The sequence below is a fragment of the Xenopus tropicalis genome, chromosome 1 (genome assembly GCF_000004195.4).
Source record: "Xenopus tropicalis strain Nigerian chromosome 1, UCB_Xtro_10.0, whole genome shotgun sequence".
Taxonomy (NCBI): domain Eukaryota; kingdom Metazoa; phylum Chordata; class Amphibia; order Anura; family Pipidae; genus Xenopus; species Xenopus tropicalis.
In genome coordinates, this window is record NC_030677.2 from 213,541,163 (window position 1) to 213,556,339 (window position 15,177).

The window sequence follows — 15,177 nt, forward strand, 5'->3', positions numbered from 1 at the left end:
TGACCCTTCAGTGTTGAGATCATACGACTGGGCAACAGCTACTACATCAACTGGGACCGTAAAATGTACTACCCTAAAAAGGACACCCCGGCCGAGGCTCGTACCACCACCCTCAACGAGGAACTTGGTCAGATCAAGTACATCTTCTCCGATAAGACCGGCACTCTCACCCAGAACATCATGACTTTCAACAAATGCTCCATCAATGGAAACTCGTATGGTAGGTCCCGGCACACAGTTTGGGGGCGCTATTCATTGTAAGAACATGGTAAACTGACAGCTCTTGTTGCTCTTTCAGGAGATGTTTATGACTACGCGGGAAACAGACTGGAGATTAACGAGGTACATTCTCTTTGTAAATGTGGCATTTTGAATAGTTGGTTAATAATTTCAAGAAATTCTAAGTGAAACAAAGGGATATGAGTATAAAGAGCAGGGAATTCCCTTTCAGCACACAGAGAAGGTGGATTTTTCCTTCAACCCACTGGCCGATCCAAAGTTTTCCTTCCATGATCATCGTTTGGTGGAATCTGTGAAATTGGGAGAACCCGCAACTCACGAGTTCTTCCGCCTGCTTGCCTTGTGCCACACCGCAATGTCGGAGGAAAAGAAACCCGGTGAGTGGGGGATGGGGCATGAAAAGGGGCAAGTTACACATGGGCTAGTGGATTGCTAAAATAAAGCCTTCTGTCAGGCCTTCAACTTCAGACTGAGCCACCTCTGCCCAGGGTGTGTAATAAGATGACCCCATGCAGGTCCTTGTAGTATTATTAACAACCCAAAGCTCTCAGGCAACACATAGGTACTCTTCAGTGGTGTAGGACCCAGTAACGCTAATGGTTCCTTCACCTTCCTCTGACTATTGGTCCTACCCCCAGGTGAGCTGGTCTATCAGGCCCAGTCTCCAGATGAAGGAGCCCTGGTCACAGCTGCCAGGAACTTTGGATTTGTTTTTCGCACCCGCACACCAGAGACTATCACAGTGGTGGAGATGGGAGAGACCAAAGTGTATGAGCTGCAGGCCATCCTGGACTTCAACAACGAGCGCAAGAGGATGTCTGTGATTGGTGAGAATCCAACCCAGAAGAGCAGATTCCTCTCTCTACACTGCCTTGCGTTCTACTGTACCCATCAAACCTTTCGCTTCTTCTCTGGATGTATCTTCTACTCATCACTGAACCTCCATCTTTTTCACGCCACCTCTTCTCTCAAGCCTTTTTTTCTCTCTGACCAGAACTTTCCCTCAGTATCTCTAACATCACTCCCAGTATTATCTCCTGGGGCACTAACACTGTATCTGGCTATCCCACTAATATCCTGAGCACCATGGTCTACAGCTTGTATTACCCTCCAATTTGATAGATCTGCATAGCGTGGCTTGTTTATCTCCATTTTTGGGTTTATATTAAGGGAATTGGCCATGAATGCTCTGAAGGAAACCTCATCCAACAGTTGAAGTGAATGAGTGACCCCTGTTTACCAAATGGTGGGATAAATATTTCATTTGGCCAAATCAGATGAAGGATAACCATTATTTTACATAGAAGAGATATTCTTTATAAAAGAAAGTCCATACAAAACATTTATTGTTACATTTAATCTATTATTATACGGCCAGTTGCAGCTGAACATACATAGAAGGTCTGTATTTTTGATCATATTGACATTTAAGTAGCTCTTTGCCTGACTTGGCCACCCAACTATAGGTGGAAGGGATCTCACCCGATGGGCGTTTCAAACCCATCCAATGATATCAGGCCATCATTTGACATTATTTACAGTAAGCTGCTGACTGGTAGCCATTGTTGGTTCTCTTGTCCAGGAACTCTGACCCACTGGAAGGTCTTTCATTTAATTTTTTAGTCATATAAATATTTTGGGTGAACACAGGAACATTACAGATACAATGAGGAATGAAGGCAGCTGGGAAGAAGCTGCTGTTTCAGATAATCTCTGCTGCTAAAGGAAGTATTTCCTGCCTCCAGATTGGTTACCGCCCAAGATACTGAGGTCCCCACCAAACTTATAACATAAATAGTAGTTGGAAGAGATAAGTTAGGGGCTGATTCATCCATTGCCTTTGTGATGAGTAAGTCTACTTGGAATAAAACCAAAGACCTTCACGCTCACCCTGTCTGGGAAAGTGACTCTTGTCCCCCCCAGTAATTGCCCACTGTCTGGTTCTCGGAATGTCTTGCTTGTTGGTTGCTCTCTATTGTCAGACCAACAGAGCACAACATCTAGTGGGGACCTTCCCAGAAGAGATATTCTTATGCGAACGTTTACTCCACCAAATGTGATATTGGTCTTTGTCTGTGACTGAATCCTTCTTCTCCTTCCAGTGAAAAGCCCTGATGGACGCCTGATCCTGTACTGTAAGGGGGCTGACACCATAGTCTACGAGCTCCTTGATCAGTCCAGTGAGGACCTAAAGGAGACCACCACTGAGCACCTAAACGTACGTCCCTGGTCTCTGACACTTATCTATTGTATTTATATGGGTAGTTCTCCTTTAATTATGTATGATGTAGATAATGACAGTTCTCCAGATGTAGATTTCTACCTAACTTCTAGAACATCTGCCTTCAACAGTCAGACATATATGTAATACCAGAATGAGGAATGGCCAGTCAGTCAATTATTCCCTGCCCAGTTATATGCCTATACTCCGTCCTGCTTATTGATTGGATGCTCTCTTGTCTGTGTGTAGGAATTTGCTGGTGAGGGTCTTCGTACTCTAGTCCTGGCCTGTAAGGAACTCAATCCAACCTACTTTCGGGACTGGAAGCAGCGGCACCATGAAGCCAGCACATCTTTGGATGATCGGGAAGAGAAACTGGCCAAGCTGTATGAGGAGATTGAGAAGGACCTGAAGGTTGGTTTGTGGGAGAGGATCCTGGATTTTGAACAGATAGAGAAAGACTAAAAACTTAGTGTGTAGGATAGGATCTTGGCTTTGGTTGGTGCATAAGAAGGGATCTTGGGTATATTGTATTAAGAAGAGGTTGGTATGTAGAAGGGTTGGACCTAAAGGTTGGTGTTTGGGAGGGATCTTCAGTGTATAGGATCAAGAAGGAGTGGAAAGTTGGTAGGTAGAAGGATAGGATCTGCAGGTTGGCGTGTGGGGAGGGATCGAGGGATAGGATTAAGAAGAAGCTGAAGGTTGGTAGGTAGAAGGATAGGACCTGCAGGTTGGTGTGTGGGGAGGGATCGAGGGATAGGATTAAGAAGAAGCTGAAGGTTGGTAGGTAGAAGGATCTGGATATTTGATCAGATCAAGAATTAACTGAGTGTTGGTGAGTGAAATGGGATGTTGGGTTTATGAAGAGACCTAGAAGGAGATGTGTATAACATAACGTTCTAATTCTATAGCAATGAATAGTATCCAGCCCGGGCAGAATTATCTGTCATATAAGAACTTACTGACCCATGTAGATGTAACCACCGGGTAATGACTGGATATGCAATTATATATAATATTTAATTATGTGTCACTGGATATCAGCTTAGTGTTAAGCCAAAGCATTCTGGAGCCCCTCCCAGTACTTACCCCTTGCACCCCTGCTGGTCAGAAAGCGTCACACACGTCTGCACAGTGTAGAACTTTCTCAATCAGGGTTTTACAGTCCGTATATTTCTGCTGTGTTTCTGGCGTTTATGCCTAAATGTCCCATGACTCTCTCTCTTGTATCTCATGTTTATACTGTAAATGTGCGGAACTGATAACGGTGGATCCCACAAATCTGAGACATATTCTGTATGTAGCTGCCAAATGTCTATGTTTTCCCTCTGTATAATCCTGACAGAGTCGGAGACAGAGTCCCAAAGCTCCGGAGTCCCAGCCCTTTCCTATTGTAACTGCACATTATCTAGTTTGTGCTTCACTATCATTATAAGGAGAGCGCTGGCAATGCCTGTAGTTGGACCTCATTGCCTGTAGTTGGACCTCATTGCTTTTAGTTGGACCTCATTGCCTGTAGTTGGACCTCTTTGCCTGTAGTTGGACCTTATTGCCTGTAGTTGGACCTCATTGCTTTTAGTTGGACCTCATTGCCTGTAGTTGGACCTCTTTGCCTGTAGTTGGACCTCATTGCCTGTAGTTGGACCTTATTGCCTGTAGTTGGACCTTATTGCCTGTAGTTGGACCCTATTGCCTGTAGTTGGACCTCATTGCCTGTAGTTGGACCTCATTGCCTGTAGTTGGACCTCATTGCCTGTAGTTGGACCTCATTGCCTGTAGTTGGACCTCATTGCCTGTAGTTGGAACTCATTGCCTGTAGTTGGACCTTATTGCCTGTAGTTGGACCCTATTGCCTGTAGTTGGACCTCATTGCCTGTAGTTGGACCTCATTGCCTGTAGTTGGACCTCATTGCCTGTAGTTGGACCTTATTGCCTGTAGTTGGACCTCATTGCCTGTAGTCGGACCTTATTACCTGTAGTCGGACCTCATTGCCTATAGTTGGACCTCATTGCCTGTAGTTGAACCTCATTGCCTGTAGTCGGACCTTATTGCCTGTAGTTGCACCTCATTGCTTGTAGTTGGACCTCATTGCCTTGTGAATTTGGCAACTAACTAACCAACCCTCTCTTTTGTTTTCAATGAAGCTGCTCGGAGCCTCTGCTATAGAAGATAAACTGCAAGATGGTGTCCCCCAGACCATAGAGACACTAAGCAAGGCCAACATTAAAATATGGGTGCTCACCGGTGACAAACAAGGTGAATTGTTCTGTTTATTTGTATTTATACATTTGAGATGGAGCTGCCATATTGTAGAGTGTACATGTATAAGCAGGGATAACATTGGGTTAGAAGGTTGACTACCTAGCCAGATGGTTGTTGAAGATGCAGAGATGTAGTTCCCAGGAGCTATGGCTAAAACGAAGAGTCTATTATTTTAACAGACACTTAGATGTAAAAAGTGATGGGGAGTCACACAAGCATGAAAAAAGTTCTTTGGGGATGCCAAATAAGGACTGTGATTGGCTATTTGGTTGTCCCATGTGGACAGCTAGGCTGTTGGAGGCTCTTCTTGGAGTACAACTGTGTCTCTGGGCCAAAACTTGCCTCCAAGCCAGAAGTTTAAAAATGGCACCTACTTTGAGGCCACTGGGAGCAACATCAAAGGGGGTGGTGAGCAACAAGTTGCCCCCGAGCCACTGGTTGGGGGTTACTGCTTTAACCCATGGATCTTCCTTCCTGCAGAGACTGCGGAGAACATTGGCTATTCGTGCAACATGCTGCAGGACGAGATGAAGGAAGTGTTTATCATTAAGGGCTGCAGTCCGGACGAGGTTCTGGAGGAGCTCAGGTACGGGTCATGGAGCCCAGGAGCCTCAACGGGGGTCCAGAAAGGGTTCTACATGTTACATAGCATCAGTCAGGTTCAGCCATTCTCTCCCCAGCTTGGAGATCATTCCATATATGGCCCTTGCTATGGGGAATATTGGAAGCAGAGCAGAGGATCCAAACCAAAGTTCTCATGGAGCTCAGGAGCCTCAACGGGGGTCCAGGAAGGGTTCTACATGTTACATAGCAGTTGAGGTTAAAAAAGATACATCAGTTGGGTTCAGCCATTCTCTCCCCAGCTTGCAGATCATTCCATCTATGGTCCTTGTTATGGGGAATATTGGAAGCAGAGCAGAGGTTCCAAACCAAAGATCTGTAGGAGGAGCCCCTGACACATACCCCTCCCAGGCAGTAGGAGGCGCCAAACTGGGGCATGGTCCCACCATACTTACCAATCTTTGCCTTTCAGGTCTGCGAGGAGGAAGATGAACCCTGAGAGTTTTTCAGAGACCAACGAAGTCAACGTTTATCTTCAGAAAAAGTCCAAAAAGTCCCAAATCATTCCCGATGATGAGCTGAAGGGGAGCGACACATTTGGGATCCTCATCAATGGGCACAGCCTGGTATGTACCTGGGGGGGTGATTAGACACCCCCTGTATTGTGTTTGGTGCTTGGGACCATGGGCTGATAAACCAAAGGGCTATTAGCAGATGGTCAGACTCATTTATCAACAGTAGGTGCATCACAATGGTAGTTGGGAAGCTTAAGAAGATGCTGTAGGGCGAGGGGGCCATTTACTTTAAACCTGCCTTGGGCAAGGGTTGCGCCAATTGAGTCTCATTCAGTTGAATGGCATGTAAGGTGATGCCCAAGAGTGGCCTCTTATCTAGTCTTGTTGGCAACTTTGCATCTGGATGGAGCTTGGATCAACGACCCTGGAATTCTGGGAATTCTGGGAAAGAATGTTGTTGTAGCAATAATTAGGTGTAATTTACCCCACCCCCAAGACCCCTAGATGGATATACAGCCTGCAGTTAGGAGATGTGAGGGGTGCTGTAAGATGCAGGTTAGAGGTCCATAACTGGTGGCTGAAGATCAGGATGACCATGTCCAACTGGGCCAGTCCTTAATCCCACTGGTCTCTTCCTGACCCACAGGCCTTTGCCCTGGAAGAGAGCATGGAGATCGAGCTGCTGAGAACGGCCTGTATGTGTACCGCCGTCATCTGCTGCCGGGTCACCCCGCTCCAAAAGGCTCAGGTGGTCCAGCTGGTGAAGAAGTACAAGAAGGCAGTAACGTTGGCCATTGGGGACGGAGCTAATGATGTCAGCATGATTAAAAGTAAGTATGGGGGGTGGTGCACTAAAGCTGGGGGCAGGGAATTATGGGAGGAACATGGGTATAGGGAAGTAATAGGCCATTAAATATATATATATACTTCCAATCAGTGGGTGAGATAGACTGGGGTAACTGGGAGCTGTTAGACGTGGAACTGTACAACTCACCCGCTTCTCCTCCCCAGCGGCACACATAGGCGTTGGCATCAGCGGGCAGGAGGGCATGCAGGCGGTCCTCTCCAGCGACTTCTCCTTCGCCCAGTTCCGCTACCTGCAGCGCCTCCTCCTGGTCCACGGGCGCTGGTCCTACATCCGTATGTGCCGCTTCCTGCGCTACTTCTTCTATAAGAACTTCACCTTCACGCTGGTCCATTTCTGGTACGGCTTCTTCTGCGGCTTCTCCGCCCAGGTGAGTGGCGGCTGTCTCTAACTGCCATAGAACTGCCTCTTCCATACTGGCCTTACAATGGGCGAGTGTTGCCACCTAGTGTCCATCATGCAGCGCTGCTTCTTCTCTCCCCGCAGACCGTGTACGACGAGTGGTTCATTACGCTGTACAACCTGGTGTATACCTCCCTGCCTGTGCTGGGGATGAGCCTCTTTGACCAGGTAATGGGGGGCTTATTCTCCCAATCCAACCCCATCTTGGGGGGGAATCATTTAACCATGAAATAAACCCAATAGGGCTGTTCTGCCCCAATAAGGGGTAATTATATCTTAGTTGGGATCAAGTACAGGTACTGTTTTATTATTACAGAGAAAAGGGAATCATTTAACCATTAAATAAACCCAATAGGACTGTTCTGCCCCAATAAGGGGTAATTATATCTTAGTTGGGATCAAGTACAGGTACTGTTTTATTATTACAGAGAAAAGGGAATCATTTAACCATTAAATAAACCCATTAGGGCTGTTCTGCCCCCAATAAGGGGTAATTATATCTTAGTTGGGATCAAGTACAGGTACTGTTTTATTATTACAGAGAAAAGGGAATCATTTAACCATTAAATAAACCCAATAGGGCTGTTCTGCCCCCAATAAGGGGTAATTATATCTTAGTTGGGATCAAGTACAGGTACTGTTTTATTATTACAGAGAAAAGGGAATCATTTAACCATGAAATAAACCCAATAGGGCTGTTCTGCCCCCAATAAGGGGTAATTATATCTTAGTTGGGATCAAGTACAGGTACTGTTTTATTATTACAGAGAAAAGGGAATCATTTAACCATTAAATAAACCCAATAGGGCTGTTCTGCCCCAATAAGGGGTAATTATATCTTAGTTGGGATCAAGTACAGGTACTGTTTTATTATTACAGAGAAAAGGGAATCATTTAACCATTAAATAAACCCAATAGGGCTGTTCTGCCCCAATAAGGGGTAATTATATCTTAGTTGGGATCCCAGGCAGAAGGATTTGGGGGCCAGTTGCCCTTTCCCGGTGCCCTGATCTCTCTTTTTGCCCCAGGACGTGAATGACCGCTGGAGCCTGCAGTTCCCGGAGCTGTATGAGCCGGGGCAGATGAACCGATACTTTAACATCAAGGAGTTTATCAAGTGCGTTCTGCACGGGATTTACAGCTCCCTGATCCTCTTCTTCATACCCTTCGGGGCCATGTACGAGTCAGTCCGGGAGGATGGAAGAGCCATTTCCGACTACCAGTCGTTTGCCCTGATGGCCCAGACCTGCCTTCTGCTAGTCGTCTCTGTTCAGGTAACCCACAGTGCCCAGGCAGCCTGTAGCCAATCAGAACAGGGGACTGGAAACCTGTAGCCAATCAGAATACAGAATATTCACATCAGAACATCACATGTGTAGTCCATGCAATAACATCCCCTGAAGTTCAATTCCAGCCCCCCCGGGGCCCCCAGAACCAGCCATTTTTCCCATTTTCGGGGTACATAATACAGAATAAACTGCAGTTCCTTATTGTTCTTACAGATCGGGTTGGACACCGCGTACTGGACGGCCGTGAACCAGTTCTTCATCTGGGGCAGTATGGCCGTGTACTTTGCCATTACCTTCACCATGTACAGCGACGGGATGTACCTGATATTCACAGGCTCCTTCCCATTTATTGGTAAGTGGGGGGGGGGGTATAGGGGCCCCAGACCCTGCTCCCCCATTGGATAATCTTAACCCATAAAATAATATAAAGGCCAAGTAGGACGTATCTGAGGGACACGAGGGGAAGTTGGGGGATGTGAGTCTTTTTTTAACCTCAGCTACTATGTTCTGGTTCAGGGACGGCGCGGAACACGCTGAACCAGCCGGGCGTTTGGTTGGCTATTTTCCTCACCACGGTGCTGTGCGTCCTGCCCGTCGTCGCCTTCCGCTTCCTGAGGTCTGAGCTGTTTCCCAGCACCGGTGACAAGGTAGGGTTAATGGTAACCAACCCCAATACAATCTGATTGGCTCCCACAGCCAAGAACCTTCCCACAGTTTGTCTCTGGATTGTTCCCCTTTAAAAAGTATCATTAAGTCTGTTGGGTATCCTTTCTGTGTGTCCCGCCCCTCTCTGGCTCCTCCCCTGCGCTACCTCTTGTGTAGGGGGTGGGGCTTCCTTCTCTGCACAGCTCATGGGTGGGGTTAACTGAACACACAATGCTTCCTGAATATCAGCCCCACCCACAGACTTGGTGCAGGGAGAAGGCTCCGCCCCTACCAAACATGGCTGACCAGGCTTTAGCCCCACTCTTTCCCTGTGCAACGGGTAGTCCAATTTATCACTGTTGCAGGGAATCCTTTCAGAAGGCTCCGCCCCTACCTAACATGGCTGACCAGTCCCATTTATCACTATTGCAGGGAATCCATCCAGAAGGCTCCACCCCTACCTAACATGGCTGACCAGTCCCATTTATCACTGTTGCAGGGAATCCTTTCAGAAGGCTCCGCCCCTACCTAACATGGCTGACCAGTCCCATTTATCACTATTGCAGGGAATCCATCCAGAAGGCTCCGCCCCTACCTAACATGGCTGACCAGTCCCATTTATCACTGTTGCAGGGAATCCTTTCAGAAGGCTCCGCCCCTACCTAACATGGCTGACCAGTCCCATTTATCACTGTTGCAGGGAATCCTTTCAGAAGGCTCCGCCCCTACCTAACATGGCTGACCAGTCCCATTTATCACTGTTGCAGGGAATCCTTTCAGAAGGCTCCGCCCCTACCTAACATGGCTGACCAGTCCCATTTATCACTATTGCAGGGAATCCTTTCAGAAGGCTCCGCCCCTACCTAACATGGCTGACCAGTCCCATTTATCCCTGTTGCAGGGAATCCTTTCAGAAGGCTCCGCCCCTACCTAACATGGCTGACCAGTCCCATTTATCCCTGTTGCAGGGAATCCTTTCAGAAGGCTCCGCCCCTACCTAACATGGCTGACCAGTCCCATTTATCACTGGGGAATCCGTCCCTTGAATGTTAATCCTCATTATGGTTTTTCCCCCCAGATCCAGAAGAAGATCCGTGAGGCCAAGAAACGCCCCCCGCCTCCCCCCCCCAAGGCGCGGCTTCGGCGCACAAGTTCCCGCCGCTCGGGATACGCCTTCTCCCACCAACAAGGTTACGGGGACCTCATTACCTCAGGGAGGAACTTTCGGCCCAAGATTCCGTTCCACCAAACGGGCAGATTTGCCCCCAACGACCGGGTCCGGCAAGCAAACTGGAAGTGAGGCTACAATGGCGGCAATATGGGGGCAATATGGCGGCCCTGCCCCGGGACAGGCAGTGTTTGTACATCGTTCCATACTACCGCGTGGCCTTCCTTCTCTGGAGCCACCATGTTGGCACCGCAGCGCCTCTCACTGGCGGAATTCGCCATATAAAGTGCCTAATAACGAGGGGAGGGGCTGCTGTGCACTTACATGAAGAGCAGCTTTGTTATTTCTATGAACGAACTTTGGGGAGGAGCAACTGTCATACATCTTGTAAGAATTCAACATGGCCGCCTCCGACTCACTCGGCAGCGCACTTGAACCCCCCATTCTGTTATCTCTTTGCCAATTCAGCCTTTTTATTCCTACTCCCCCCATTCCATGCCGGCAATCTGAATCAGACACGCTGGCCAATCACTGTCCTGAATTCATCCCTTGCGGGGCCACCAATGAGGGCTGTGAGGGGAATTTAAGGGAAAAGAAGTAAATTCCCCCCTGATTGTTGTATTTATTCTGCCGGTTTCAGTGTCCGTTAAAGGGCAGGGCCGGGGGTTCTGTAGCTGCAACGAATCAGGGACTAGGTATCCAAGTGTCCTTTGTGCGGTGGCAGCCATCTTGGCTTGTGATGTGATCATAATGCTGCAGCCCAGGCGTCTGGGGGTTTTAATGATTCTTTTAGCTCAGGGGCAACACTATAATAACGGGGTAATTAGGGAAAGGGGAGGGGCCGAAGGGAGTTGGGGCAGGGACTGGGGGGGAGTTGGGGCAGGGACTGGGGGTGGGGCATTATTTGGGATAAAGGCGGGAGGTAAAAAGCTTCCATAGGAGGCGGGGCCCAAGGCAAGAACTGTGCACTATGGCTTAGAAGAAGGCGGGCCCAGTGGGAATGGGGCCCCCCAGGATATTTCCCAGTGCCCCGTAGGCCAGTCCGACCCTGCCTTTATTCAACCTACAGTATACAGGTTATGGGGATATGGGGTTCGCCTGCTCCCCTAACTCCAGAGCCCCCCGGCGCCCCCTCTGGGCAGTGGGTAAGGCAAGTCCCATGTGGAGGATCAGCAGAACTCTCCCTAACCAGGCCTGGAACTCCCACTCGGGGCAGGTGGGGGGGGGGGCATTTATAGGGCAAATTATCCAACATTTGAATAAAAAGTGTGTTGTGTGGGGGGGTATTTGCCCTCAGGGGGGCAATTCAAGCCTTTGCTGCAGTTCAGAGCAGGATATTTTGGCTTCAGTTGGGGGGGTCCCATCTTGCCCCCCCAGGTCTCAGCACAACAAGGACATTGGCCGCACATTATTGTGGATCTGTTTCGGTCTCTCATTGCTTTTTATCCCAGTTCTGGGTCGCCTTTGCCTTTAATCACAACCTTTACACTAGGGCCGTGCTCCCCATCTGGGAAATGGTTCAGTTCTACCAAGAACTGTTTTTTGACTGGCTGTAGCCGTGACACTTGGAGGCGGGGCAGCGACCCGATAGGCTGAAATACTGTTTACACTATATCTGCAGCCTATTGGGTCTTTGCAGAGCCCCTGAGCCCAGAATGATGGCGCCCCCAGTGGGAAAAAAGACTGGACTGGGAGTTGGGTTGCGACTTCCGGCCTACAGTCCTCTCATTGGAGCATGGCCATTGCCAATGGAAGACTGGACAAGGTGCTGGGAGTTGGGTTGCGACTTCCGGCCTACAGTCCTCTCATTGGAGCACGGCCATTGCCAATGGAATTTTACAAATTCCATTGGCAATGGTCGTGGTCCAATGAGAGGACTGTAGGCCGGAAGTCGCAACCCAAGGTCCATGCTGGTTAAATTATTACCAGCATAAGAGTTAATTGCCCCAATACTTTGCTGCTTGCTTAATCAAATACACGGAAGATGTAATATCCCCCCTCCCCCCATAATAAACCAGCCTAGAGAGTATTGTCACCCCAACCCTGAGTATTGCCCCCTGCCCGGCAACAGAATATTTCAGCACTATTTTAAAGGGTAAATATTCCCTTCTAATGACCAAAAGACATTTTTGTGGGATTAAAAGCAATAATTTTTCTAAATGTGTTTTTATACTGAATGTATCAAATTGTAATAATTTTCCACTGATGAATAAACGAGAGTCCGTGACTTGTGTCCGTGGATACGGCATCTGTGGGGGGAGAAGGGGGTGGGTCCAACTGGGGGGGGGGGATCATGGATTGGTCTGTTCTTGAGGAATGACCTATAGGAAGGGGGTGGGGCCTGTGAGTAGGAATCCCCGCCCTCTCATTAAATATTTGACCTTTCCTCCTGTTCAGGATACGGTGTGATTGGAAAAGTGCAGAAACCTGCTACAAAATTAATAAAGGGGTGGGGGGCAAGTTTAGTGGTAAAACAGATAGATAAATGGGTTTATTTGTGAGTCTGGAGTAGCAGAAGGTTCTAATGACTTTTTGAATCATTGCTGAGATCTGAAAATAAAAAAAAATAAAAAAAAATTCCTTATACAGTCAGTTGGGGCCTCAGAGTGTTGTACAGACCACTGCAGTTTCTAATATCACCACCAGAGGTCGCCCAAGCACACACAATTGAGCATCATAATGGAGAAGAAAGAATCAAGTGTATCTATAGGTGTTTTGCCCCCTATAGAGGCAGATATTGCCACCGTGCCCCGGGCCCAGGCTGTATCAGGGACCCCCAGCTCTGAAGATCCACAAACCAAAGTGGTTGCACTCTATTCTCTCTGCAGTGGGCGTGTGTATCGGCCCAGGCACAGATCAGTAGCGCCACAATGGGGGATGCTGGGTAATGCAGTTCTGGGGGGGGAGGGGGGGGGCTAATGGATTCTGAGCAGCAGATTAATGGTTATGGATCTGGGAGAAAGCGATAAGAAACCTTTTCACAATAGAGAGACCCCCCCCCTCGGCTTCTCCGCCTGCTCGCTCTCCATTTGTTCTCTACTCGCCGGAATGTACCGGAACATTCCCTTCTGCCAAACTCCCAGCAGCCTCAAGGGGAGAGTCACTGTAACACTGAGAGTTTGCCTGGGGCTAGAATGTCTTCTGCGTCCCTTCCACTTACTGGGGTTGGTCACCTTTGAGTTAACTCTTAGTTTGATGTAGAGACTCATATTCTGAGATAATTTGCAATTGGTCTTCTTTTTTTATTACTTGTAGTTTTTTAGTTATTTCACTTTGTGTTCCGCAGCTCTGCAGCTATCTGGTTGCTAGGGTCCAAACCTTAGCAACCACGGAGTGGTTTGAATGAGAGACTGGTATATGAATAGGGGAGGGGCATGAATAGAAAGTAATAACAAGTAACAATCACAATAAAACTGGAGCCTCACAGAGCAATAGGGTTTGGCTGCCGGGGTCAGCGACCCCCATTTGAAAGCTGCAAAGAGGCAGAAGTAAATAATTCAAAAAATATGAAAAATAAATAATGAAGACCAATTGAAAAGTTGCTTAGAATTGTTCATTCTATAACATACTAAAAGTTAAATTAGAGGTGAACCGCCCCTTTTTCTTTTGGTTTCTATGATCAGTGACCCTAGCAACCCAGAAAGTGGGGTGAACTGTCTGATGTGGATCAGGGGGTTGTAGTTACTTTATAGGGGAAATGAGAGACAGATATTGGGCTCCATATAATGGGAACTGCTTTATACAGGGGGGAACTGGGAGAGTCTCATTAGACATCTCTGACATCACCTGAGGGGGAGGGGCTAGGCTTGTGTGTAGGCTTGGATTTACAGCTTATGATACTGCAGTACCGGGTCTCACCACTGTTCGCCAATGGAGCCTTTCCCCATAGGGCAGAAATAGACCAGCACCACAATGTGGCTGAATAAGCGGCACCTAGTGGCTATTACAGGAATATTATAACGTTATTTAGGGTTAATTTTCCCTTTACAGTTTTTTCTGATAGTTTAAACCCTAACTGGGATTCTTATAGCACAATTTCTAAAAATATTAATACTTATAACAAAACCACTCACTGAGTTTGCAAAACTAAAAGCACAAACACTGCTTTGCACTCAGTTTGCAATTTTGTAACACACACTTTGCAAAACTGTAGGCACAATTCACTGCACAACACTCTTTTTTGCAGAACTTTAAACACAACTCACTGCTTACACTCAATTACCAAATTTCCAACACACTCCTAGCAAAATTATACACATGTATGGCTATCATTAACACTATTTTGCCAACTGTCTGGCACACTTTCATATGTGAAAACTGTTTTAGATAATTAGTTCACTTTGCAATCAGCCTAAGCGCTATAAATAAGCCACAGGTAAGCTGTCTATGTGGAGTACAATGGAAGGAGCAGTAAGAGTGAGAAGAGTGAGAATCAGAGGAGGCCGAGGGAGAGGACGTGGAGGTGAAGAAGCGAGAGGGTTAGAGGAAGTTAGAGGAAGAGGACAAGGAGGAGCAAGAAGAGGACGAGGAGGGGAAAGAGGAAGGGTAAGAAGAGTAAGAAATAGAATAACTGATGACATCAGAGCTACACTAGTGGACCATGTCATCAACCATGGGATGACCCTGAGGGAAGCTGGCCAACGGGTTCAGCCTAATTTGAGCCGCTACACTGTGGCAAGCATCATTAGGACATTTCGAAATGAGAATCGGTAAGTACTTTGTAGCACTGCCATACTCTAATGAGAAACACAACAGTACCATACATGCAAAAATACTGAAATTGTTTCTTTACAGAATTGCTAGACGTCCAGATGTTGGGGGCAGAGGAAGAATGTTCACTCCAGAGCAAGAGACCCATATAGTGAACATGGTGATTGCCAATAATGCAATAAGACTGCGCGAAATACAGCAGCGCATAATTGATAATGACACCATCTTTCAAAATATACACAGTGCAAGCATTTCTGCACTAAGTCGTGTACTTGCGCGCCACAGAATAAGAATGAAG

General features: G+C 47.4%; 2 protein-coding genes across 5 annotated transcripts in view; both read left to right on the forward strand.

Moving 5' to 3' along the window:
* LOC100490503 (phospholipid-transporting ATPase ID) overlaps positions 1–10,794 on the forward strand; it is a 48,735-nt gene extending 37,941 nt beyond the window's left edge. For all 4 annotated transcript variants that reach the window (XM_031894981.1, XM_012966648.3, XM_004910331.4 and 1 more), the window contains exons 13-28: positions 12–220; positions 299–342; positions 452–617; positions 879–1,067; positions 2,343–2,458; positions 2,711–2,875; positions 4,607–4,718; positions 5,205–5,310; positions 5,758–5,911; positions 6,447–6,630; positions 6,812–7,035; positions 7,152–7,235; positions 8,096–8,341; positions 8,570–8,708; positions 8,873–9,003; positions 10,080–10,794. In XM_031894981.1, coding sequence (XP_031750841.1) covers positions 12–220; positions 299–342; positions 452–617; positions 879–1,067; positions 2,343–2,458; positions 2,711–2,875; positions 4,607–4,718; positions 5,205–5,310; positions 5,758–5,911; positions 6,447–6,630; positions 6,812–7,035; positions 7,152–7,235; positions 8,096–8,341; positions 8,570–8,708; positions 8,873–9,003; positions 10,080–10,301 — 2,491 coding nt within the window. In that variant the 3' untranslated portion in view covers positions 10,302–10,794. The remainder of the gene's footprint in view (positions 1–11; positions 221–298; positions 343–451; positions 618–878; positions 1,068–2,342; positions 2,459–2,710; positions 2,876–4,606; positions 4,719–5,204; positions 5,311–5,757; positions 5,912–6,446; positions 6,631–6,811; positions 7,036–7,151; positions 7,236–8,095; positions 8,342–8,569; positions 8,709–8,872; positions 9,004–10,079) is intronic.
* Positions 10,795–14,969: 4,175 nt separating this feature from the next.
* Positions 14,970–15,177, forward strand: part of LOC116408233 — a 1,065-nt gene continuing 857 nt past the window's right edge. Inside the window, exon 1 of the mRNA XM_031894984.1 lies at positions 14,970–15,177. This exon is cut by the window's right edge and continues 69 nt beyond it. Coding sequence (XP_031750844.1) covers positions 15,001–15,177 — 177 coding nt within the window. The 5' untranslated portion in view covers positions 14,970–15,000.